The sequence below is a fragment of the Perna viridis genome, chromosome 6, assembly GCF_037379345.1.
Source record: "Perna viridis isolate PV_CMFRI_1.1 ecotype Kerala chromosome 6, ASM3737934v1, whole genome shotgun sequence".
NCBI classification, from domain to species: domain Eukaryota; kingdom Metazoa; phylum Mollusca; class Bivalvia; order Mytilida; family Mytilidae; genus Perna; species Perna viridis.
Genome location: NC_142450.1, coordinates 48,929,888 through 48,957,579, shown reverse-complemented (window position 1 = coordinate 48,957,579; position 27,692 = coordinate 48,929,888). Strand labels below are relative to the sequence as shown.

At 33.3% G+C, this 27,692-nt stretch overlaps 1 protein-coding gene across 2 annotated transcripts; it reads right to left on the bottom strand.

Annotated features, from left to right (window-relative positions):
- Positions 1-423: 423 nt before the first annotated feature.
- LOC148615392 (E3 ubiquitin-protein ligase listerin-like) lies at positions 424-27,588 on the bottom strand. 2 transcript variants are annotated; one of them, XM_088590302.1, is made up of 30 exons: positions 27,427-27,588; positions 26,697-26,900; positions 26,148-26,246; positions 25,532-25,762; positions 25,092-25,144; positions 21,601-21,781; positions 19,887-20,060; positions 19,180-19,370; positions 18,167-18,299; positions 17,049-17,726; positions 16,411-16,636; positions 15,916-16,149; positions 14,069-14,219; positions 13,647-13,788; positions 11,960-12,217; positions 9,258-9,376; positions 8,515-8,619; positions 7,958-8,094; positions 7,444-7,585; positions 7,117-7,261; positions 6,412-6,625; positions 5,944-6,175; positions 5,293-5,358; positions 4,170-4,353; positions 3,768-3,900; positions 3,246-3,375; positions 2,661-2,748; positions 2,163-2,357; positions 1,603-1,770; positions 424-579 (listed from the first exon to the last, which is right to left on the bottom strand). In XM_088590302.1, exons 1-30 carry the CDS (start codon positions 27,478-27,480, stop codon positions 520-522), a joined length of 5,127 nt encoding a protein of 1,708 aa, XP_088446428.1. In that variant the 5' UTR covers positions 27,481-27,588; the 3' UTR covers positions 424-519. The 2 variants fall into 2 exon arrangements, with proteins under 2 accessions (XP_088446428.1, XP_088446429.1); XM_088590303.1 differs by having other exon boundaries at positions 11,966-12,217.
- Positions 27,589-27,692: the final 104 nt, after the last annotated feature.

Here is a 27,692-nt window from a genome sequence, read left to right as displayed (position 1 = left end):
AATTTCTGATTTTATATGAAAAATAATCTATTTACTTAATAAAAATGCAATTTTCACCAAAGTTTTACTATTTGAACATGTGCGTCTACATGGAACTTCATAAATGCTTATAATTTCGGTTCACTGTTTTTGAGATTTAGTACTCAGAAATAGTGTTGACGTACTAACAGACAACTAGAAAAAGATTAAATCTGTGATGTGTTAAGTTATATTGTTTTCGCCCCGTCCATCTGGCACACTTTTGTAAGCACCACTCTACAACTTTGGACATGATATGTAATTGTGAGTATTACTAGGAATTAATGATCCACTGAATTTTGTAGGAGTGATGCCCCTTTGAACTGTAATGCTGGAGGCATGCATTTTAGTAGACCAAAACAAATGTAAATTATTATTCTTAAATAAGTTAATTATAAACATTGGTAAGCATTCAATAAAACTTTATTATAACCACTGATGTTCATCATCACGCCACCAGTAAGCATTTGTCATAAAAAGGTTAAAGGTCACAGAAGTCATTCAAAATAAATTTCTACACAGTGGACAAGTTGAGTTGTGACTAGTCTGGAACCATTTGTACTGAAATAAAATGAATAAAAATCACAAAATGAATCATTGGTTAATAGTAGTACCTTTATTGTAGAATTAATGAATATTCAAAGATCACTAACAAATCTAACAGGAATTTGCTGATATAAAAGATTTTTTTGTTTAATGCCCACTCAGTAAGTGGGTGGTATATTGGAAGCACTTTGTCCTGAATTTCGTCCCAATTATCTAGGATCTCAGCGGATAGATTGCTTTCAAATTTGGTGTACCTTCATAAAGATGGGGCATACATTTCTAGCAATTTGGATGCTGCTGGATATCAACTGCCTGTTTCGTTGGACTAGCCAATTCTCACTTCATGGAATGATAGAGTGGGGGTATGCCTAGCAGGACAACGTATGCAACTCCATGTTAAACTGTTAACATATTGATTTTCGCAGATTATATAAAGTGAATATATTAAGGGGTTTCAATTTGCTGTTTCAAAAAAAATAATTAGCATTATTCAAAATTCACATTTCTCGGGTAACATTTTTCTCCCTTTACTGTCTACTGTGAAAATAGCAAACTAACCAGTCAAGCAGAATGGAACCAATACTCACAAGCTGAATGGAACTTGTACTCATCAAACAAACAGAATGGACCAATACTCACCAGACAAACAGAATGGACCAATACTTGCCGGACAAACAGAATGGAACAAAAACTCACCAGACAAGCACAATAGAACAAATACTCACCAGACAAGCACAATATAACCAATACTCAAAAGACCAGCAGAATGAACCAAAACTCACCAGACAAGCAGGATGGAACCAAAACTCACCAGACAAGCAGAATGGACTAATACTTACCAGACAAGCAGAATGGACCAATACTCACCAGACAAACAGAATAGAACCAATACCCAAAAGACCAACAGAATGAACCAAGACTCACCGGACAAGCAGAATGGAACCAAAACTCACCAGACAAGCAGAATGGACCAATACTCACCAGACAAACAGAATAGAACCAATACCCAAAAGACCAACAGAATGGACCAATACTCACCAGACAAGCAGAATGGAACTTTTTCTTGCATGTTTTACACGTCAGACGTGGTAGTTGGTAGTTAGTTCCATGTATCACAGAGAAACATATCATACAATCATCTACACCCTCAAATCTCTTATCAATATTTCTCTTCCAGATTCTCAGTCCGTCTACTATACTACCATTCTGTAAAAGAAAATAAATAATACAATAAAAAATTCAACATTACATTTAAGGCTGGCTTGTAACTGAAGCAATTAAACTCAAGTGTAAGGATGTGGTCTTTTATTTTTTTGAAAGTAATTTGTTTCATACAGGTTTGATACCTATTCAACAGTTTAAAAAAAAATAAACAAACATATAATTATTTTAAAACGGACATGCATGTATTTATTGACACATTTTTATCGATCCATTTTAATCTGAAAGGACATGTATACCACAGAATGTCATTTACATATAAAATAAATATACAGGAAAACCCCCCCAATTTTTAAAAAGCAACTGACATACAAACCAGGTCATATCTTCTAGATCTTGGGTAATACTATGAACAAAGAAATCTCACTTCAACTTACCTGATATTGTAGAAAGACATTGAGCTGTAATAACCATTTATCCCAGACAGCTGCCGAGACACCTACACGTTTCTCACTGACAACTGTAATTGTACCTAGAGGATAATTCTCTGGTAAGGCTATAACCATCTCAATAGTTACCTCCTCTAAGGCATAGGTAGCTATTACCTCCCTTGTCAGAGGACGGGTTTTAATCTACAAAAAAATAGACAGGATATATTCATTCATTGTTACAATTACTAAGAAAATCAATATAATTTTCAATTCTATTTACATGTATTCAATCAAATTAAAAAAAAAACTTGTCATTGATATTGTTCTGTAACAGAGATATTTTGTCTATTTCAGCAGTAACTAGCACAGAGGCAAAAATGGAGTTACTCTATAATGTGTCCAGACCAATATTAACAGTGTATGCAGAAATCAATATAGACAGGTTTTTCAAAGTGTCATTGAGCAGGATCAAGGAACAGTAGATACTTTATAAGACCAACTAACCGTGATATTATCTAAATTAGAATCTGTTTTATTGACTGGCTGTATCTCCTCTGTACATAAAATCTGACTGACATTTTTACTGGTGAACCTGTTAAAGACAAAATGTATATCAACTACAGTTAAATATAAGTTAGAAGTACTGACTTACAATAATTTCAATTTTTTCACTAACAGAAAATAAGATTATTCATTTTGAATCCACTTTTTCTCAATGCATCATAAAAAGTTCTAACATCATAACATTCTTGAACACTGTATTTTAATTCACTTTAATTTGACTTGAACTTTGACCTTAACATTTACTATCAACATACATTGTAACTCAATTTTCATTCTCTATTCTCTCCACACTGTATGACTACAGCAGAAAAGAACTACTTAATGACCTAGTTTCAAACTTAGATTCTAGTCCTTTTATCCTCCTAAACACCATTGTCTGACCAGAGTTACTCATATCTGACCCAGAAGTTCGGTATTAATACTTATCTACATAGTTTATGTTTTCCTGTTATATTCATTCTATCATTGCCTGATCATAGCAGGAGTCACCATAACCTGACCTTGAACTATGACATTGATGCTTACTTATCTACATAGTTGATGGTTTTCCTGTCTTGTTCCTTCCACCACTGTCTGACCATAGCAGGAACAGTCTGAAGGGTGTGTCTGTAAACATTACATGCTAAACACTGTAGGTCTCGGCTGTTGGCTTCATCTGTAAAATAAAGAGATTGGGCAGATACTTCAGTGGTGTTTGCTTTAGAAATTTATAATTATATCTATGAAAATCATTCTACGTAAAACAGAAAAGTTTTGACATTAGGAAACAAATAGATTTGGTTGGTAACATACATGTATTTTTTATAAATGAGATACAATTCACTGTACTAAACATCACAACATTAAAGGGACGTAGTACAAATAATAAAGTAATGGAGAGAATACTTAAATCATTAGCCTTATCAACTTCATCTTTTTTCAAATATCTTAAGGATAAAGTAATACTTTTTGATAGCTGTTTATCTTTAAAGTGATTAAGTTAAGTTGACTATCACAAATATGTCTACATAAATGTACAATATTTTATAACATATTTCAGAGACTTACCTGACACCTGAAGCTGAAAGTTTTTGTCAAACATTGACTGTGTTGTTGTTTCTGGCATCAACCTATAGACATTAGACAGGAGTTGGTACACCAATCCAGTCTGTCGGAAGTATATGGCATATTCTTGTCGAATCTGAAATGAAACATTGACTTGTGCAAAATAGAAAAAGGAGTAAACTACAAAAGTTGTTTACACAGTAGTTCACATAAATCAGAGATTACTCAATGATTAAAGTTATTTTTCAAGTTGAAATAGATTGACATCCATCATACAGTAGATGACAAACCTTATACAGTTACTCTACCAGTAAATCTATTTTTTATTTCAGAAAATAAGGGCACTATTTATTATCTAGAGAACTTGTGGAGACTTATAATTTTCAGGTCTAATATGTTCAGTACCTCAGCTGTAGAGTTTTTGAAGAAACACAAGAGTAATCTCCAGGTCAATAAATATGACAATGCAGTAGTGTATTCCTCAGAGGCTGGTGTTATTTTCAAACAGTCTTCTATATCCAGACCTGACAAACTGTCTTCTAGTCTGTAACAATTCTGTATCACAGACATGAACTGCTGGGGAGGGCACCTGAAAAATATATCATACAATGAAAGAACCTTAGAGTTTGTTTCTACTACAGTTCACACATTCATATACCCCATGAACCTAAAGATAGGACACTCTGTCAAGTGATCCCATGAACCTACATATAGGACACTCTGTCAAGTGTTAAATGTCAACAGATTTCTCTGAAAATCAATCCAATCCAAGTTTATTTTGGTCCAACAATTTATCCAATTCCTATGACTGCTACAGAATATTGACATATCATGTATCTACACTTTATAACATTACAACCTCCTATCAAATGTGCTGTTTTAGAGGATGAATGAATTCTAAGATTCAATGATTAATTAATCTATTTATGCAATAGTTTATTATGTATGGGGCATTAGTTTTATAAATTGACTGCCCTAGGGACAGTATCTGAAATGTTAATTATTCCCTAATGAGGGCATTATCAATGTTAATTATTATTAAATGAGGGCGTTATTAATGTTGGAAGGCAATATCATTTTCCAAGGGCAGTCACTTTATTGATAATGCCCTCTGCATAAGCAACTATTGTGTTTATATCAATAAAAAAATTCTGAAGTAGGCATTATCATAAGGTAATGTCCTAGACATTACCAAGAGGTAGTGCCCTTGACATTATCATGTGGCAGTCATTATCATGAGGTAATGCCCTAGACATTATCATGAGGTACTGTCCTAGACATGATCATGAGGTAGTGCCCTAGACATCTCGAGGCACTGTCCTAGACATTATCATGAGGTAGTGCCCTAGACATTATTTTGAGGTAGTGCCCTGGACATTATCATAAGGTACTGTCCTAGACATTATCATGAGGTACTGTACTAGACATTATCATGAAGTACTGTCCTCTTGACGTTTTAACACATTGATGACCATGTTTTAACCAATAAGGACAGCTCATTCTTCTTTGATGTGACATGTAACGATACCTTGATACTTCCTCTTGGTCTGATTCTTTACTTTCCTTGTCATACTGTGGTAAGTCTGGTATTATACTACAAATTATATAACAAAGGTTCTATTAATAAATAAAAGGAAAGTTATACAGACATCATGAAAGTGAAGCATGAGAATTTCACAAAATATACATGTTAGTCTTAAGTTACATCCTCACAATACTATTTGCTTTAATGACTTCATAACTTACAACCACATATACACCTACGATTTTTAGCTCCAGAGATACTAATCTAATACTTGTCAGAAGATGAAAATACATGTTATTGTGAGACCAACAGAAGGGCTTAAAACCATATTAGATTAATATTTGCAACTCTAAGCCATTTTTCATCATCTTTTTTCTTAAATGCAGCACACTAAAGCATTCAAGCAGGGAATTCAACTTCAAAATTTCTTCAGTATGCCTATATTTCTGATAAACTATCAGAAAATCCCCCCATATTCACCACTAGAAAACTAAAATGACACAAAAATCATACATACATGTAAATGGCATGATCAAAGGGATGAAATAACCTGCACAAAACTTCAATAACTTAGATTCAATGTAAATCTAACACATAATGTAAATAATTACTGGCAAAAAGCTTTGCATAGGACGACCATCTAAGTTTTCTTACCTATACAACAGGTAGAAAGCAGCTAACTGAACTTCTCTAGAATCATGTGACATTAGAGGACATATGTGGTTAAGAAGTGTCTGTAAAGAATCAGGTAAGTCACTGGTATCATCAGTTTTAAGGTAAGGAGAAAGTTTGTGTTCAAGAACCTGTTGTCTTGGACACCGACAGACAGCCATAGAAACTGACTTCAGAAGCACTGTCATTGGACTAGATAGTGATTGTTGTTTACCTGCAATAAAATGAAAAAAAAAAACATTATAGATAGATATTAAAGGTAATCTTCCTGGTAGATGTAGGTAAATACTTATAAATTGTATAGTTATAAAACATTGTACAAAATAAAGTATGTAAACTATGCCTTGTAAGAATAAATTTTGTATATCTCAAGATTTCATATAGTTAACATTATAACACAAACAATGAAGAGAAAACATTGAAGGAAACCAAAAAATAAACAAACCTAACCTGTCATTTTAACAAACAAAGGCACTAATACTCCATAAATTCCTTCACAGAAGAACTCATTCCATTCTGTCAGCAGATTTGGAGGGAATGATTTCCTAGATGAAATCTCAGACTGTAAACAATCTGCCACAGTGGACAGCAGACGACAGGCTGCACAGGTAAACATCTGGACTAATATTGAGTCATTTAACATTTCTGCACTCTCCTCAATACTCTGAAAAAGAATCTAAGAATTTTCAGAGGAAGACATGATCCAAAGTATTTCCCTTCTCTTAAGTAAATTTACCTATTGACTTGTAAATGAAGAAAAAGATCTCCATAGTATACAGAATTAACACCTCCAATGATGCACCACTTTATTTTACAACACATTCAAACTAAACCTACATTCCTTGATAGTATCAAACTAATACTGAATTGCTATAAACCTTTGACATTCATTTTAATGATAATTTAAGTAAGAGACAACTGTATTGCATTAGAAGATTAAGAGGAATCAATCACAGAGTTGAAGATTACCAATAGTGTTATCATCATATCATGCTTAAAATAAAATCCTCAATTACAAAACAATAATCTTTATTGTAACGCAACTGTTCAGTGTATGTGTAAATATTTCAAAACATGCATAAAAATTTCAATCATGGTACATATACACTGATATAACAACATCATTTAATGAAAGCATGGTTGCATTAGAATTACCTGTACAAAGGAAACAACACTGCACATTACAAAATCCCAATCTTTGTCTGTGAACATAGCAGAATCACTCCTGACCATCAACTGTAGGAACTTCATCATTTCTATGTTAGCCAAAACTACTTCTGGTTTGGATTGAGATATGTTACTGAAAAAAATACTGGGAGGTAATTTTTTTTCAGTTCAATATAGAAATTATAAGTTATGATTATAACTTGAAGTATTCAACAATAATGCTTTAAAGATAAAAATCAACAAATTAAGTAATACATTTTCAAACATCTAATCATTAAAAATAGTTTGCATTTCTTAACTAAAGTAAATAATCACCAAGCATAGAGCAGTAGATCTTCATTTTCATCCTTCCAGGTCAATATCTGGGACAATGCTGTCTGTAGTAACTCCTTCATATTCTCTGGAATAGTAGTATCCATGGCAACCAGGTTTAGTACTGAAAGAGCTTGGATACCACCTACAAAGATAGATCACAGAAATATTTAACTGATTGTTTGTATCTGAATGATATTGTGCACATTGAATATTTCAGTACAACATTTTTCAGACCTCCTGATTTATACAATACAAAACAATATTACAGCATTACTATATAGGCAATCAAACCTCCTGACAATATACACATACAAAGAACTAACATGATTTCAACCAAATGTGTTTCCAAATACAGTTTTATTGGAAGTTTTGAGTGGCAACTGAGATCCATCAAACAATGGACCCAAATCAATAGTATAATTTCACATAGATCTTTCTTCCAGGTGAGCTAATAAAAAAAAAAAAAAAGAAACATGGAAAAAAAGTATGTTTGAAGAATTATAAATTCAAATACCATTGACATGTGTTACAGGCTCAGAACTGATCATTCTAGCAACCATGATCTCAGATAATGTATGTCTGTTCCCTGATGTGATGTACTGAGAGGCTACCTGTAAGACTTGTACTTTACTTTCATCTAAATCACTGCATCTAAAATCAATGTTGAAGAGATGACACTGGTATATCAGACTGACATTATCAAACAGATGCTATCACACTGATAGTAGTACATGGTTCCTATCACACTGACATATCACAATGATCCTATTATACTGACCCTATAACACTGACAATTTTACACTGACACTATCATTATGATGATTTTCCAGTTAAACTGAAGCTATCACACTGAATTTCTACTATTCGAAAATTAATATTACCTTTATCATACAAATACATTGGAAATTAATTTCTTTTCCTTTTTAGTGGAAAAGAAATAAAAACAACAATTAATTAAGGAGACTAGGAATACAAATATAAATAAAATTAAATATAAAATGAAACTTATTGGGCATTCACACCTTAAGTAATCAGTAATGTTTTAAAGTTTACATCTAACCACATAAATACCTGTCTAACAGAGAATTAAAGTCCAGTGTAAAGTCAGTATCCTTTGAGTAGATTTGGAGAATTGACCGTAGAACAGCAGTCCATAATGATCCCTTGTCAGAGGCCCTGAAATATTATTAAAACAATTATATAAGATTAGACCTTTTGAACATATGTTAACTTGTAGATTGAGAGAAAAAAAATATTCGCAAACACTCCCTATGTACCATGAAAATCCCCTTAACTAGGATATACAGTAAAACTTGTCTAAACCAAGTATTCCATACTGAGAAAAGTTGCCACAAAACAGCAAGTCGAAATTTGTTGTAGACAGGTTTTCAGTTTTTCAGGGTTTGTTCTAGACAGGTTTTCAGTTTTGTTCAGGCTTATTTGTAGACAGGTTTTCAGTTTTGTTCAGGCTTATTTGTAGACAGGTTTTTCAGTTTTGTTCAGAATTTGTTGTAGACAGATTTTCAGTTTGTTCAGGGTTTGATGTAAACAGGTTTTCAGTTTTGTTCAGGATTTGTTGTAGACAGGTTTTCAGTTTGTTCAGGGTTTGTTGTACACAGGTTTTCAGTCTGTTCAGGGTTTGATATAGATAGGTTTTCAGTTTGTTCAGGGTTTGGTGTAGAAAGGTTTTCAGTTTGTTCAGGGTTTGGTAGACAGGTTTTCAGTTTGTTCAGGGTTTGTTGTAGACAGGTTTCACTGTATATCTACCTACAGAATGCCACTAGTATTTTTTCTGAAGTAACTTTAATACAAACTTGTCTAAAGCAGCTGACACCAAGGTTTTTCTGTAGTCACTTGATAATTGTTGAATCATCATCTTTATAGAAGATTCTAAACTCTCCATAGCAGTAGATAATGAATGACACAAGGAGACCTGAAGGAAAAAAATGAGATATACAGGTAAGATGATAAAATAACACTTGAAAATGTAGAAACTGAAAAAAGACCTAGATGTGACTATCAACAGAAACTTGGCATTCGACACATTCAACTTCAAGTGAACAAAGCAAACCAGATAGCACGACTGATCCATAGATCCATAGTTACATGGACAATAGAACTTTCAGCCTCCTTTTTAAAGCATTGGTGTGTATGTACATTGAGTATGCCAGTAGACTTTGGTCACCACACAAGATGAGTAAAGTCATGGTTGAATTATTTAAGATTCAACAAACAAGTTACGTCCAACATGCTACAAATCAATGACAAGAGGAAACTCATATAAGATCAACAAGCCAATGTACAATAGGGACTTACCAAAGTACAGTTTTACAAATAGGATTGTCAGATTATGGAATAGTCTTATGGACACTGTAGTATGTGTGAAAACAATCCATCAATTTGAAAAACAGACTAGACAAATTGTGGGAAATTCATCCAATGGAATATGACTACCAACCACAGTATAGACCAACAGGAAACAAAGATGTTGAAGTATTAGAAGAAGAAGCACTGCATATAGTGCTTCAAGAGGAACAGCGTGCAGTACCTACCTAACCTAACATTTAAGACGATCCCTGGAGGAACAGTGTGCAGTACCTACCTAACCTAACATTTACGACGATCCCTGGAGGAACATTGTGCAGAACCTACCTAACCTAACCTAACATTTAAGATGAATCCTAAAGAAACAGTGTGCAGTACCTACCTAACCTTACCTAACATTTAAGACGATCCCTGGAGGAACAGTGTGCAGTACCTACCTAACCTAACATTTACGACGATCCCTGGAGGAACAGTGTGCAGAACCTACCTAACCTAACCTAACATTTAAGATGAATCCTAAAGAAACAGTGTGCAGTACCTACCTAACTTTACCTAACATTTAAAACGAATCCTAAAGAAACAGTGTGCAGTACCTACCTAACTTTACCTAACATTTAAGACGATCCCTGGGGGAACAGTGTGCAGTACCTACCTAACTTTACCTAACATTTAAGACGAATCCTAAAGAAACAGTGTGCAGTACCTACCTAACTTTACCTAACATTTAAAACGAATCCTAAAGAAACAGTGTGCAGTACCTACCTAACTTTACCTAACATTTAAGACGATCCCTGGGGGAACAGTGTGCAGTACCTACCTAACTTTACCTAACATTTAAGATGAATCCTAAAGAAACAGTGTGCAGTACCTACCTAACCTTACCTAACATTTAAGACGATCCCTGGAGGAACAGTGTGCAGTACCTACCTAACCTTACCTAACATTTAAGATGATCCCTGGAGGAACAGTGTGCAGTACCTACCTAACTTTACCTAACATTTAAGACGATCCCTGGGGGAACAGTGTGCAGTACCTACCTAACTTTACCTAACATTTAAGACGAATCCTAAAGAAACAGTGTGCAGTACCTACCTAACTTTACCTAACATTTAAGACGATCCCTGGGGGAACAGTGTGCAGTACCTACCTTACTTTACCTAACATTTAAGACGAATCCTAAAGAAACAGTGTGCAGTACCTACCTAACTTTACCTAACATTTAAGACGATCCCTGGGGGAACAGTGTGCAGTACCTACCTAACTTTACCTAACATTTAAGACGAATCCTAAAGAAACAGTGTGCAGTACCTACCTAACTTTACCTAACATTTAAGACGATCCCTGGGGGAACAGTGTGCAGTACCTACCTAACTTTACCTAACATTTAAGACGATCCCTGGAGGAACAGTGTGCAGTACCTACCTAACCTTACCTAATATTTAAGACGATCCCTGGGGGAACAGTGTGCAGAACCTACCTAACTTTACCTAACATTTAAGATGAATCCTAAAGAAACAGTGTGCAGTACCTACCTAACTTTACCTAACATTTAAGACGATCCCTGGGGGAACAGTGTGCAGTACCTACCTAACTTTACCTAACATTTAAGACGATCCCTGGAGGAACAGTGTGCAGTACCTACCTAACCTTACCTAATATTTAAGACGATCCCTGGGGGAACAGTGTGCAGTACCTACCTAACTTTACCTAACATTTAAGATGAATCCTAAAGAAACAGTGTGCAGTACCTACCTAACTTTACCTAACATTTAAGACGATCCCTGGGGGAACAGTGTGCTGTACCTACCTAACTTTACCTAACATTTAAGACGAATCCTAAAGAAACAGTGTGCAGTACCTACCTAACTTTACCTAACATTTAAGACGATCCCTGGGGGAACAGTGTGCAGTACTTACCTAACTTTACCTAACATTTAAGACGATCCCTGGGGGAACAGTGTGCAGTACCTACCTATCTTTACCTAACATTAAAGACGAGCCCTGGAGGTACAGTGTGCAATACCTACCTAACCTAACCTAACATTTAAGACGACCCCTGGAGGAACAAGGGGTATATACATATACTAACAAATTAGTCATTAGTACATTGTACTTGTGATGTACTTAGAATTTCTAATCATGATTTATATAAAACATCATAAACATTATAATACATGCATTTAGTACTTACACTTACATTTTTTATCATCTCCTTCCACTGCTGTAGAACATTCAGATGGTGAGTTACTGACAACAGAAGCTTCGTTTCTTCTGGATCCAGTTTTATTGGACTGGCACCTTGTTTGCCTGGTTCTACTTTAACAGAGCACAGCAGGTGTATGTTGAACAATGTAGAGAAGAGAATCTTTGAGAAACTGAGATCTGTACCAGTTTTGAGTGGAATGTTCAGATAAGTTATCTCCCCTTTCAACATATAGTAATAAGTAACCTATAAAAGAATCAGTTCTATCCAATATCATACCATTATATAGCAACACTACAACTGAAACAAGCGATGATTATTACATTTAATATTATACACACATGTATATACATGTATGTTTACTGCCCATGTATCACTCAATCACTCATAGCCCCATTCAGAAACTGTGTTGCATTCTGGGGTTGCTATTGTTCATAGTAAGATGAATTTAATAAGAACACTGCAACAGTGCTACTTTGTTTGGGAAGATTAAAGTTGAATATCTGAATTGGTCCATTATGTCTTAATTGCACACCATCAGCAATTATTGCTTAATCACACAAAACATACATGTATAATTCATGATATCACTTATCAATAAATTCCTTAATTCATTTTTTAGGAACAGAATATGATTCATAGTTGATTTGTAAAATTAGTCTATATTTAACTTTTAAACTTGATCATTTTGTTTATTTTTAACATTTCTACATGTATTCACTAAATTGTATGCTTCACTCTCTCAACAATCTAGTGCACATCAAAAATCATTTGCTCATCTTCAAAAAATTATTGCTTAATCATTCATGACCAAATGGGAATTTTGGGTGTTAAATATAAAAAAATCATTGCTACTTTCCTTCATTTCACAGAGAACATCACTATAAATAAAGTGAATACATTTTCCTGACAAAAACAGGGTAACTTAAAACATATTCTACTGATAAATTTAGAGGCAATTGGATTGGACATAAGTTATACAAAAAAACAAAAAACAACAAAAAAAAAAAAAAAGGAGCCTGAATTGCAAACCTGGTTGAATTTAGCCTTTCAAAGGCAATAAATCTAACAAAAAGTTGTCCAACAATTTTTACTCAAGAAGACTTTGGTAGGACTTATCATAAGGATCATTTCAGCAATTGAAAGTTTCTTTCTATCATAGTTTTCAAGATATTTGCTGACAACTGTAAAAAACCCAGTCATTTTTTCCCCTTTCAAGGGCAATAACTCCAACACGGCTTAACGGATGAAAACCAAAATTTGACCAGAGATAGATCCCATCATGCTGAACACTTTATCCAGTTAGAACCTAATGGTTTAGGAGATATATGTGAAAAACTACTGTCTGACCCCTATGTTCTATTTTTAGTAACGGTGGCCATTTTTTTTTCAAGGAATAAAAAATCCCCACAACAGTTCTATGCAAGACACCCAAACTTTCATACCAAGTTTGGTTCTAATTAGTCAAGTAGTTTCAGAGGAGAAGAGTTTTGTATAATTGCTGACGACGACGGACGACAATGACGACGGACGCCAAGTAATTGCAATAGCTCACATGGCCTTTGACAAGGTGAGCTAAAAAAAGATATTGGACTTATCTCATGCAATCAAACAATTTCAAGCTGCACATTTCTTCAAACAAATGCTCAAACATTTTTAATTAGCTTGTACTTACATGGGTAGGAACCCAGTTTTCTGTCAGGATATACAGACTGTGTACCAATTCTGACATTACAGGGTTATCTCCCCTTCCATCAGGTAAACTATCCTGTACAACTAACAACAGTTTCTTCACTGCTAACATCATTTTTTCAAATCTGCAAAAAAAACCCAAAAACAAGCAAAAATCAATTTTCATCTGTACATTTTCTAATACTTACTACTGCAAATTATAATTTCTTGTCAGACATATGAATAATTTGATTAACTTTCAGCGAAAATGTTTAAGAACATGCTAGCCAGCCATTGCCTGGGGACTAGAAGGTACTCTAAATGTTCAATATATAGCATTAAAAACCAATTATAATAAAGTGAATGTTGTCTTACATTAACATTCTTCCAAGACCCTATATTTCTAAAACCCTGTGTTAAACCTACACTTCAAAAGTCTCGATAGTTATAACTTTATCTTTGATGACAGAGACAGTTTTCTGTAGAAGTCTGCCATCCTGTATTAACCCACCAGTCTGTTTAACTATAGATATAAACCCAGAACTCCATACACTCTCTGATTCAGCTAAAGTCTCATCTGAAAGCAAACAACATGGTTAGACTCACTTCTTTCCAACACTAGAAATTCTATCTTGTACTCAACTATAATCAGGTAATGAAATGAATTCTTGTACTCAACTATAGTCAGGTGACAAAATGAATTAATGTACTCAACTCTATTCATGTCAAGAGATGAAATCCAACTAATATACAGAAGCCTGTTATGTCTCTGTCATAAGACAAAGAATATTAGACAACTACCTACATTCATTCCAATGTAATTTTCAGCTGTTGAGAATGACTATTACTCATATCATTGTATCATTGTTGAGAATGACTATCACTCATATATTGTTGACAATGACTATCACTCTTATCATTGTATCATCGTTGAGAATGACTAACACTCATATCATTGTTGACAATGACTATCACTCATATCATTGTATCATCGTTGAGAATGACTAACACTCATATCATTGTTGACAATGACTATCACTCATATCATTGTATCATTGTTGAGAATGACTAACACTCATATCATTGTTGAGAATGACTAACACTCATATCATTGTTGAGAATGACTATCACTCATACCATTGTTGAAAATGACTAATCACTCATATCATTGTTGAGAATGACTAGTCACTCATATCATTGTTGTGAATAACTGGCACTCATATCATTGTTGAGAATGACAAATCACTCATGCCATTGTTGAGAATGACTAGTCACTCATATCATTGATGAGAATGACTGGCACTCATATCATTGTTGAGAATGACTAATCACTCATATCATTATTGAGAATGACTAATCACTCATATCATTATTGAGAATGACTAGTCACTCATATCATTGTTGAGAATAACTGGCACTCATATCATTGTTGAGAATGACAAATCACTCATGCCATTGTTGAGAATGACTAGTCACTCATATCATTGTTGAGAATGACTAGTCACTCATATCATTGATGAGAATGACTGACACTCATATCATTGTTGAGAATGACTAATCACTCATATCATTATTGAGAATGACTAGTCACTCATATCATTGTTGTGAATGACTAGTCACTCATATCATTGTTGATAATGACTAATCACTCATGCCATTGTTGAGAATGACTAGTCATTCATATCATTGATGAGAATGACTGGCACTCATATCATTGTCGAGAATGACTAGTCACTCATACCATTGTTGAGAATGACTAATCATTCATATCATTGTTGAGAATGACTAGTCACTCATATCATTGTTAAGAATAACTGGTCACTCATATCATTCATGCCATAGTTTGTTTCACTGTTTTCTAATTTCCTCACTGATTTTCCTTTCAAGTAACAGAAAGTTAATGAAAAGGTTTTAAGGTGGATACCTGAGGTAAGATGTTTTAAGGAGGTTACATGAGGTAAGATATTTTAAGGAGGTTACCCGATGTAAGAAGTTTTAAGGAGATTGCCTGAGGTAAGATATTTTAAGGAGGTTACCTGAGGTAAGATGTTTTAAGGAGATTATCCGAGGTAAGAATTTTTAAGGAGATTGCCTGAGGTAAGATGTTTTAAGGTGGTTATCTGAGATAAGATGCTTTGTAGTGATTGCCTCATGTAAGATGTTTTGTGGTGATTGACTGAGGCAAGATGTTTCAAGTTGTTACCTGAGGTATGAAGTCTTTATGTGCTTCCTCTAGGTAAGATGTTTTAAGGTGATTACCTGAGGTTGCCTACCTGTTATTCTATAACTGTTATCTAGTGAGATGGTAAACAGTGTGATTAACAAATCCTCTGCGGATGGTAACAACAAACAGCTCCTAGAACTGAAGAAGAAACTGTGTGTTGCCTTGGAAACAAATCTTACTGCTATATCAGCTCTATTTGGGTCAGTGTTTACACGGAGGGATAACAGTGTGTTGTGTATGGTCTGTAGAATCCGTCTGATATAGTCTTCTTGTATTACCTGATCTGTAATAACAGAGGGGTGAGATACATTAAAATTGTAGTGTTGACAGATTAACAAATATTTGTCTGAAATTTTGTCATCAATAGTTCATTCTTCAGAAATTAGTGTGTTCTAATTGTTACAAAAATTTAGTTTTATTTTGAGTGAATAAAACATCAAAATAATTTCAATATTGACAAATAAATACATTGTACTCTAGCATAATTGTATCAATGCATCTTTTAATAGGAATAACTTTTATATACATATAATATACAAAGTACCTGAGTTATGTTCTGCTGTTAGTACTAGTGATATAATGTCCCATCCACACTCAGTATTGATCTCATTTCCAGGTTTTATACTTTCATTGCAGACTACTGCAGCTATGGAAACAAGCTTGTTACCAAGGCTCTCACTTAGCAACCAATTTCTGATGCAATTGAATGACGTTTCTAAGGTAATACACTTTGACAAAAAATGATGGAAACACTCAAAGTTCTGTATTGTCTAAAAGAAACAGAAATACAAATTTCTTGTCATTACGTGAGAAAAAAAGTATAGAATTATTATAAAGCACAAAAATATTTCTGTTTTGAATGCAGAAATAATATAACTAAGCAAACAAATCAGACAAAAAGAAAATAAGCATCTACACAAAACATCTATCTACTGTAATTTTATCATCAATATTTTGAATGTCACTTCCAGGTTTGAAGTTATTTTTAGCTCTCATGTGGAGACTAAAATGTCCCTGATGCACTGGATAATAAATGTAAGGATAATGGTAATTCCTGCTTGTCTTGAGACCAATGAGTGTGAATCTGAAACATTTTGTAGCACAAAGATGCATTTGTGTTGTATGAATATCATGAAATTTGAATGTTTGAAATGCATTAGGTAAATATAATGATACATGTACCTCAGTCAAGGTCTGAAGTAGAGCTGTAAGTGAACTGTTATCCAGCATTGCCATAAACGTACAGATGATGCTGATAACATGTTTTTGATCATCAGCCTCTATTTTCTGTAACCAAGGCAAACATACATTAAAGACAAAATAATTTGAATGTGATTGGTCAGTTTCTACATCACCATGACAACTCTCTATCACAGATTTTATGGTGTCTTCAGCAGGATTTAATTCCATAAGAGAGGCAAACAAATTCAGACAGGGAGCATTAAAATGTTTATGAGCACTTTGGAAAGCATATAGAGTTAACCTCTGTATAAATAAACTCATTCCTTTAGTCAATGAATTTCTTTCACGTCCTTTCTGTAATGAATTTTCGTCACTGGCTGATAATTTCATTTTTCCTAATTTTTCCTCGACTTTACATGAAATTGGAGGTGATACAAGACTTCTGACAAGAGTCACTACCCGTCCAACTATTGCCATGGTAACAGCCTCTTCTTCACTATCCATCCTCTCTATGATTCTATCTGCCAGCTCTGACCAATAATTTATCATTGCTGATGTTATATTGTCATTTTCTGTATTTTCCATCTTTTCTAGAGAAGAGCCCAACATACCATGAAGAGGAGAGTTGTTTAAAACTGATGTCATCTCCACAACAGAAGATGCAACTACTGGCAGTAACTGAAACACAAAAATTTGCATGAAAAATACAATCACCACATAACAGGGTGGTATAATGTAATACCGTTCATTCTTTATGATGGGTAAGTGTCCCCCAGTGGTGTCGAGATGACAATTCAAAGCAGATCAAAGGACTAAACTCTGCACAATTGTTTAGTACTATAAAATAAAGAGAATTTTAATTTTAAGGACAACTACATTTAGAGATCTTAAGTTGTACTGATTTGAACACAATCTGTGCTGCTTTTTTGTTGCTGTTTTAAGCTAAAGACATCCATCTTTTGATGGTTTTCATTTTAGTAAATAGTTAATTACTCCACAAGGCAGGGTATCATTTAACATCCCATTAGATGTTGTATTTTGCATTATTGTCATCAACATGAAAATAATTAAATTTTCATTATCTGAATTCATATTAAGCACATAAATTTGTAGCCTACCTGATCGTTCAGTACTATACTTAGCACAGATGGATCAGAGATCTCCTTTACGACAAAATGTGTACACTCCATATAAGCTTTGACAAAGGCAGACATCTCTAATGTGCTAGACTGCAACTCTTCTTTACCTAATCTGTCAATATAAATAAATTGAAAATACATGTAAACGTCCAAAGATTTGCGAAGTAAGGCTTATAAAATTAGCCTTCAGAATATTCGGCAGACATGTCTTATAGTTCATACCCTTGTAAATTTGAAAATTATATTATAGATTTAAGTACAGCTCTGCCTGAAAACCAGGCAGAGGCTTATAATGGGTGACTTATACATTTCTTAATCCCAAATATTTTTTATTGCAAATCCTTCTGTAGGCCCCATAGAAACTATATCAGTAAATATAAGTGCAAATAAAAGATGTCCACAGGAGATATTAAAACTTAAAATTTTGTTATGTCCTACTAGCGAATAATTACGGGATCCAAACATATTGTGCCAGAATAATTACACTATAACCAGTCAAAAATATTTCAAGATACATAAGAGATTTAAAATATTTTTTGATTGGAAATCCTTCTGTAAGCCTCATTGAAGCTGTATTCAGAAATAAAAGTGCAAATATCAAAACTTAAATTTTGTTTACATTCTTCTACAGAAAAAGTACAGGAAAACTACCCACCACAATATTTTTCACTATAACCAGTCAAAAAATATTTCATGATAAATAGCAGATCCAAAGACAAGAACACAGAACAAGTTGTTTTTAGGATTTAACAAATGAATATATACAGTTTCATTATTATCTTAAGATATGATGAATCACCCCTTTCCTGGTTTTTAGGTAGAAGCATACTGAAGTCAAATCATTATTCCTTTTGAATACATAAGTATATTCATTTTGAAAATGCAATTCCATCAAACAGGAATAAACAGTAAAGCTACTAAAGCACAAGATACATGTACATGACTTTTAACATATCTACACACGACACACACTGTTAATTTTTGTAACTTACCCTAATTTCATATGACAGAGAAACTCTGTATAAATCTTGTATTTGTCCTTCAGAAGGTCAACTGGTACTTTACTAATAAAAGGTAATAAATCTGGGCCAATCAAAGTACTGTTACCATAGCAACCATTTTCTAAAAGTTTTCTGAGTTTTGGCCACATTGACTTTTCAACACTAACATCTTGCCAGCACGCCTATTTTGAACAACAGATTGAATCAATTTATTTGAATTGCAATAGTTTAAGTCATCACAATTTTTCAAACTGTGTATTTATAAAGGACTGATTTGATGTAACTTTTTGTTTTGATATCACAAACATTGCACTGTTTTAAATGTATAATACTGCCCACCCAAAATGGAAATCACTGATTTTATTTTGTTTTTTGTTTTTGCTGTTTAAAAACATTTATTTTAATTGTGTGATGCAGTTAAAAGTACACCGACTTAACAAATGCTTTCACTCATATTTTGGTTTGAACTGGTGAAAACAGCTGTATCAATAGACATTTTATACAATTCTTAAACAATAACATTTTCCATGATATATGATGTGTTCAATGAACCATTACGGCATATTCCCAAGGTCTGACAATTAAAGTCTTGAGAAACTGATTTATAAAAAGTTAAAGTAATTCCACAGAAAGTCATAGTGGTATAAGATGAAATTCTAGTCTTGTTTACCCTCACTTTCACTTCCATTAAGCCATACCTGAACAAAGTTGACAAGGGAGAGAACTGCTTCCCACACAGCAGGACAGACCACTGGGTCTTTATCATCTATACTGTTCAGTATAAATGGGGAGAGTTTCTTTGAAAATTCCTGGGCCACACCTGGTATGGTCTGACAAACACCAGCCAAAAAGGTATACATTGCTGATTTAACCTGAAATTTCAATATGTCAAATTACATATAAATTATAAATAAATGTACATGTATAAAACATTACCAGTGAAATATGCATGTACATAAAGTTGCATAACCACATGCACATCATATAATATAGGTTACAGACCACCAATTCAACCAATGAGCATTTGGAACGTACGCAAAAATAGTCCTACACAGAAATTACCCCTGTTCCTCATAGTGTTGTGAAAAAAGTTCTCATCTCATTTAAAAAATTTAAACAGTTTCTGAAAGGAAAAACATTTCTGTACATTTTATAGGTGCATTTTGCTTCTTGTGATGTGAAGCCTAATCTCCATAATGATTTCTAAATATACCCCTATCTTGTGAAAACACTGGGATTTCCCATGCTATTTATAGACACTTCACTTCCGGTGACCAGTACTGCACTGCAAGTCTGCTAACCCCACATGCCATTCTGAGGATTGTGAGCTGACATATGTAGAATCATGCTGATATATAGTCCTCTGCAGGTTAAAGTTAAGGTAAAGTCCAGAGAAGCCATTGAATATTGTGAAATTAGCATAGAAGCCTATGGGAAGTGGAATTAGTGGTTTTTAGCCTATACAGGTCTTACACTGGAACTGTGAGTGAGCTCACTATATCCTAGTTACAACATGCAAATCCTATACATTGGGTTATGTCCTCTTTCCACATTATATATCAGACAATTATTATCCAATTCATACATATCTGCATACAGTGTATGATACCAAACCTTCATGTAGTTTTGAAGGATTTCCTAGGAAAGATAGGAGGAGTTGAAAGGTTATCTGAATAGATCCTGGGATGAACAAGGTGTTTCCTATATAAACCTTGTTTGATAAGGTATGATGAATGGTGCCAAGATAAACTGATACAAACAGTGTATATGATCATGTGTCATTTTGTTATAATTTGAAATCTCTTTTTCAAACCACTAAGATAGAAATGCATGTAGGTCATAATAGTTTTATTACAGTTTCATTTTTTGATTTCTAAATTTTTACTGCTGACAATGTTAAAAACCTGTAACCAGTTCAACCATTCAATTGGCATGTTTTCAGTTGGCAACAGGTATTTCTTACTAATCTACATAACATGTATATAACATCGTAGGTCTTAACTCTCCCGTTTTTTTCCCCCTTGACATGCCAGTGGAGAACATTGTAACAGGGCGAAATCTATGTTATATAAATCAAACATCACTTCTGTGAACTACATGTATAATTCATATTGTTGATTCATTTGTATATATCATGTATTTATGTATTGATAAAATATTTGAAATCCTTTATATTAATTAATTTATACCATTACAAAATATGTCGATAATGTTGTCATGCAAAATCTCCTGCGATTTTATGATGGATTGCAGGAGACCTCCCAAACATTAGGTAAGACTATGTTAATAGGTATGTATAACATGGATAATCATCTGTACTGTCTGTACATTAGTGTACAAAATGTTTGTGGGTGTTGATCTTAACTAAATTCTTTCATGGAACAAAAATCTTAATAAATTAAAAATAAGTACTGATAAGATAGTTGATTTGCCATGTTTCCAGAACTTTCCGTCTGCCAGAAGTGTTCTCAATGGTTCTTTGAGATCTTCTATCTGATTGGTTGGGAGACTAGTTAGTAACTTGCGGAGAGCCAATAGGGATGAAGTTAACACTCGGTTATATTTGTTGATCATGTCTTCTTTTTCTGTTGTTCTATAAAATAAATAAATCATAGGAAAATATGATGAAAAAAATTGTGACTAGAAAAGATATATTAAGTGGTGATTTACAAAAAGAAAATGAAAATATCTACTTTTATCAAGTGATTATGACTGGGTGGTGCAAAAGTTATGAAACTTTATGGCTAATCAATCAAATGCTTGAACTTAATTAATAAGTGCAAAAAGGAATTCTTGAAAAAAAAACCCCAAAAAAAACAAATTTCCCTAATAGAATCACCAGACATGTCTTCTCAAAATTGGTGGAAACTTTTAAAAAATTTAATTGGGCCTGATATGATACATCCCAGTGTTTTTAAGGCAGCTGTGACAACCTTGAAATATCCATTTACTGAACTTTTTAATAGAAATTTGTACACACATTACTTTCCAGACATCTGTAAGACTGTAAATGTTATCCTAATTTATAAAAACAAACTTGGTCCCTATTTTCCTGCTAACTATAAATGATGGGTGGTGTTCTGTCATATCACGTTTGATCTACCATAGTTTGGCATAAAGATCTTTTGCATACATTAAAAGTTATTGAAATTCGGGATTCATTGTTAAATTGGTTTGGAAGTTATCTCTTGGACAGAAAACAACAAGTTGTAATAGATGACATATATTCATATCCTATTGGAATCTTAGCTGGGGTTCCACAGGGATCAATTTCGGGTCCTATTCTTTTTTTAACTTATTTTAACAGTATTGTTCAAGACACTGAATGTCAAATTAAACTTTTTGCAGATGACAATTCTTTTTATTTAGTAGCTGAAGATGAGTCTGAAGCAGATGTATTGCTGAAACATGACAACAATAAAATACACTCTTGATCAAATAAGTGGCTTGTCAATTTCAATCCAAACGAGACTAAATCAATGACTATCTAAAAAAAAAATTGCGAAACTGCACCATCCACCAATTCATATGAATAGTATTATGCTCAAAGAGGTTGAAAATCATAAAATCTTGGGCTTGTAATTTCTAAGTATGGAAGTTAGAATATTTATTTTTAGAAAATTGAAATTTAAACTTACAAGGAAGCACCTGGAAACTATCTATTTTTCTTTCAATTGGCCATTAATGGAGTATTCTGACGTCATTTGGGATAATGTGGCTGACACCTTAAAAATCGGTTGGAAAGTTGCTCAGATCGTTATGGGTAGGACAAAATTCACATCGAGACAGTTGCTGCTTGCCAAATCCAAATGGGAAAACCTACAGACCCGTATCAACCAAAAACTGATAAAATTTCATGAAAAGTTTCATAATCATTATCCTGAACATTTATCATCCCTAGTTCCCTCAAAACAGTTTGACTTGCATAAAGATAGAACTAGAAATGCTTCCATTTTACAAACAGTCTGTTGCAGAACTAGCTTTTACCAGGGTTGTTTTTACCATCAATGATTCAGCAATGGAATAGCTTACCAAGTGAGATACATAACAATGCCTCTAAGTCTAACATCATAACACACCTCTGTAGGAAATATAGGACTACTATCACTTAGGTTCTCAGAAAGGCCAAATTAAGCTATTGATGTTACGAATGGAGTGTAGTTCATTAAATGAACATTTTTACACACAAAAAAAACATTGTAAACTCTAATCTATGCACACATGGTCAGATAGAAACCACTTCACATTACCTGTTTTCATGTCCAAATTATGAGTTAATTAGAAATGAGACTTAAGTTTAGGAAGGCTTAATAATATTGATCTTCTAGCTGTCCTACATGGAAATGACCTTCTGAGTAATGACAAAAATTATCAGATATTTTTACAAGTCTCAAATTTCATAAAAAGAAGTAAACAATTAAATGGAATATTTTGATCGAAACATTTGATCTGTCATCCTTGGATAGGTAATTGACAGTCACAACTTCCATTTTTTCATTTTAGGCAAAAATTGATTTATTGTAGTATTATATAGATTTGCTAATACTGTTAATACCTTAATTATGTAAAACTGAAATTTTCTTCAGCAGACAGATTTATATAAGTTCTTGTGAAAATTGCTTCTGAATCCTTATCAGATTGTAATGTATATTAGGAAGTCAATTCTGAAAATTTGGTCCCATAAAAGGCCACTTAGTTGAAATAGTTGAAATAAAGCTGTTTTGAAATTTCAAATGTTTTGTCATAAAAAAGTATATATTTTTCTAATCCTTAGTGTATGGAAATTCAAGTTATTTATAAATAATTTAATGATTATTGTAATAAAATCCAGTAGCCATAGAAACATACTGAAAAAAATATTACTGTTTTAGTACAAATCAGGGGTGACTTTCCAAAACTAACAGCCAAATACTATTTTTATAAAATATCAGGCACTTGGACACTAGCACAGAATAAAAGCATGCATGGATGAGGTGGGTAAAGGGTCAAATTTAAACACCCTTTTGATTCATTTTCTCACAAATTTTGTTCTTAAAGTTCGTGCGAAATAAGGTATTTTGAAAACCAGCCAGCTGATGCTGAGGAAAGAACCTAATACGGCATGGGACTAAAATGTTCCGAATACCATTCTTTAAATTACACCTGTTTACCATTACATATATCACATCTGTCTATGTATAAATGCTTAACTACATGTAAACAGTATATCCACCAAATTTCAACTTTTAATTTTAAGTTTTACAAAATTAGACCGGGTCAACTTGGTGTGTGAAACAGTATGTCTAAATATAACTGTATGGTGCACCCTTAGTTTGTAGTGCTCGTGTAATTATATAATGAAATACTGTTTTAATTAATTCAAACCTTAATTGGAGAATTCTGACAATGGGTATTAACCTTTGGTCCAGTGTATTAAGTAAAAATGATAAAGATAAGATTTTGGCTTGGACTGAATCAAACAAAGTGGCAAATAGAGACAAAAAGCCTGATTCTTCTATAGGAGAGACAGAAATATGTCAAGTCAGTATTTAGTAGCTAACTTTTATAATTATTTATTAAAAAAATATGAAACCATTCTTACTATTAAATAGTAAATATACTGTATATGTTGCTTCATGGCACAGAACTTTGACTTATCCTAGTTACAGAAAATACATCATATCTTTTTTTTTTCAGGACACAGATTATTTTAAAGAATGGAGGTGAGACAATTATGTTCAATTATTGCATTAGCGAACCACATGAGACATACAGTTACAAGAAATGTTGGGTTGGTAGTAAGCAATGACGATACAACTCTAGTTATGCTACAACAAGATTTCCCTACTTCTGGAACGTCACATTAAATTTGCTTACTTCACAACAATTATTTTATCAAAGTTTTACAACTCATCAATACTTACTGTGGATCACTGAGACTGTTAGGTGTTTGGTTCAACAGATTGTCTATCAGGAACTACAATAAATAATTTCACATTACAATTCAATAGAAAGTCATGACATTGTCTAAGTATCTTTTCTATGTTTTATTCTATAACAGAACAGGCTGCATTAAAACATAATCAAACATGTTTAAGGAAGAACACAGGAAAATTACTCTTTACAATTAATGTGAAAATGTGTAGTTAAGTTATCACCTACCTGCTCTTCATAAGAAAAGGGAATTCAATAACTGCAATTATATGTACATGAAAATGTATTCATAATCTGGACTGTATGATTTAAAATTAGCAGTGTTCATATTGTCCATAATTTCCCCATTAGTAAATTCATGATACCTGCATTTCTGATACAACATACATGAGGAAAAATCCTTACAGCTGGCCTACAATGTTTAACATACCTCACAAATAACAGATTTACAGTAGACAAGAGCATCAGTCTGTTTGGCTGGAGGGAAAGCTGTCTGGAATGCCTGGAGAGAAGCTGTCGCTACAGTTTGGTAAGTATCACACTGACAGAGTAGCCATGTGCCCATCAATGACTTTAGGTATGGAGCTAGATTTTTTCGAACCCGTAAAACTAGTGTGTTCATAGCTTGCTGAGTACTCTCTCGTACTTTGTGGTCAACATCCTTTTATATGAAAGCACATCATTGTTTAATATTTCAAAAATTAAACTCAGTACATGTAGTAGAGAAAAGCAAGACATCAGTTTTACATCATCAATATATTCAAAAATTTTGCATGAGAAAGGCAGAATGACTTTTTAAAAGGAAATAATGCCCTTATGATAACTGTTTGTACCAAGTCTTGGTCCTTAAATCAGAGAGGTACAATCACATGTCAAAGTAGAAAGTAAAATAAAATTTCACCTTTTCCTCGACTTATCAATGCAAATTATACTGACCATAGACACTAACTAAAACAAACTCTTGAAGTTAAAGTAACCCTTAAAATTAGTCAATGACTATGATCAACTCATCATCTCCATGAGTATCATTGATAAGAGACACTTACAATGGCTACTTTATTGTAAATCCTTGGCCAGAAGGGTAGCACTGCTTTTAGAAGTTCTACATCTTTTTCCTCACATAAGGTGCCAAATTCTTGAAGAGCCTGTAAATTAAACAGTTTATTTTATCAAAAATACACTAATAGGTAAGTTTTGTAAAATAACACAAAAATCAGAAAAAAATCTGTTAAATATACAGAATTCAAATTACAAGAACTTAAATTGAAAAATTTGAATATATTGAATACATCAACAAGTAATACAAAAGAATTCTGCCTCCCACTGATACCTGTTGCTTAACATACAATGTACACTGTACATATAATTTACTGTGAGATTTTTAATATAAATTATAGTTTATATATTTTATGCAAAAAATGCTATTTGAGTTTCAATAGTAATTCACAATGTAAAAGAGGGCCATTAAAGAGGGCCAAGTAAGTCATATATCAATGACTGATCACAATGAACAAGTGCAAATTTTGTAATGCACATGTACAATGAATAAATTATTTATAAACTAAAGACATACCTAAAGTTAACCTTTAACAAACCTTTATTTTAGTTGTACTGTCCTTCTTTGTTAACTTTCTCAGTACCATTCTGAAATCAGAGTCGAGAGAGCTATCCACATCATCAAATGCTTGGCTAGCAGGTACATAACCAGGGCTTCCTGTAAACCCACCAAACCCTATAAACCCCGTAGGGGCTGTCCCTGCTCCTGCTAATAGCTGAGCTGCATGACTACTACTGGATGGCTGAAATGAAGTAAAGATAAGTAATTCGATCAGTCTTTCACACACTTCAGTTTTTTTTTCCAACAAATTATAAGTACATAAACCTTTACAAGATACATTTGTAGATCAATTTAAAAAAATTAAAAGATATATTTATATCATATTGTAAATCAAAATAATTATTAAAAAAGATTTTAATCATTTCAATTGCAGCTCAATGGAAAATGCTATCACAGAAACACTGCAATACTCTCATAATTAACAGTATAAACACAAAGTTATATAGTTAATCTCTTAATATCAAACAGATCGAGATGAAAGTGTTGAATTTTAAGACAAAATAAAAGCTCACTTTCCAGAGGCTGGTCTTTCCTGAGTTGAGAACACAATTAACTGCAATGAAACAGGGAGTTCCAGCATAAAATTTTTTTTTAGATCTTATAGATTACAATGTCTCTTGAGAAGTAATACAAGTTTAACAACTAAGATACAGAGATATTAGAACCGGAACAGACAACTGTGTATGAATGAATTATAAAATTTATACCCGAACATTTCCTTTCGTTCTCTGAGCCTGCTTTTTGTTAGTATGTCCGGGCATATTTCCTTCTGTTTCAAACTTTTTATACACAAACAGTACATCAAGAAATTGACATTTCAATGATTTATCACACGTTGTGATTGTGAAATTAGGTGGGAAGATAGAGTTACGGCCCTTGGAAATTACAGTCTATAACCCAATACCGATCCCGTACTCGTCCTCAAAGGATTTGCGAGACCCGAAAGGGAAGCCAAGGACGTTAGAACACCATT

Excerpts from the sequence above, each read along its gene's own strand:
- LOC148615392 (XM_088590302.1), bottom strand. The coding sequence starts at position 27,480 with ATGCCCGGACATACTAACAAAAAGCAGGCTCAGAGAACGAAAGGAAAT. Across the intron at positions 26,247-26,696 it reads ACAGTACAACTAAAATAAAG|GCTCTTCAAGAATTTGGCAC; the intron begins GTTTGTTAAAGG and ends TTTAATTTACAG. Across the intron at positions 1,771-2,162 it reads ATGTCTTTCTACAATATCAG|AATGGTAGTATAGTAGACGG; the intron begins GTAAGTTGAAGT and ends TTTCTTTTACAG.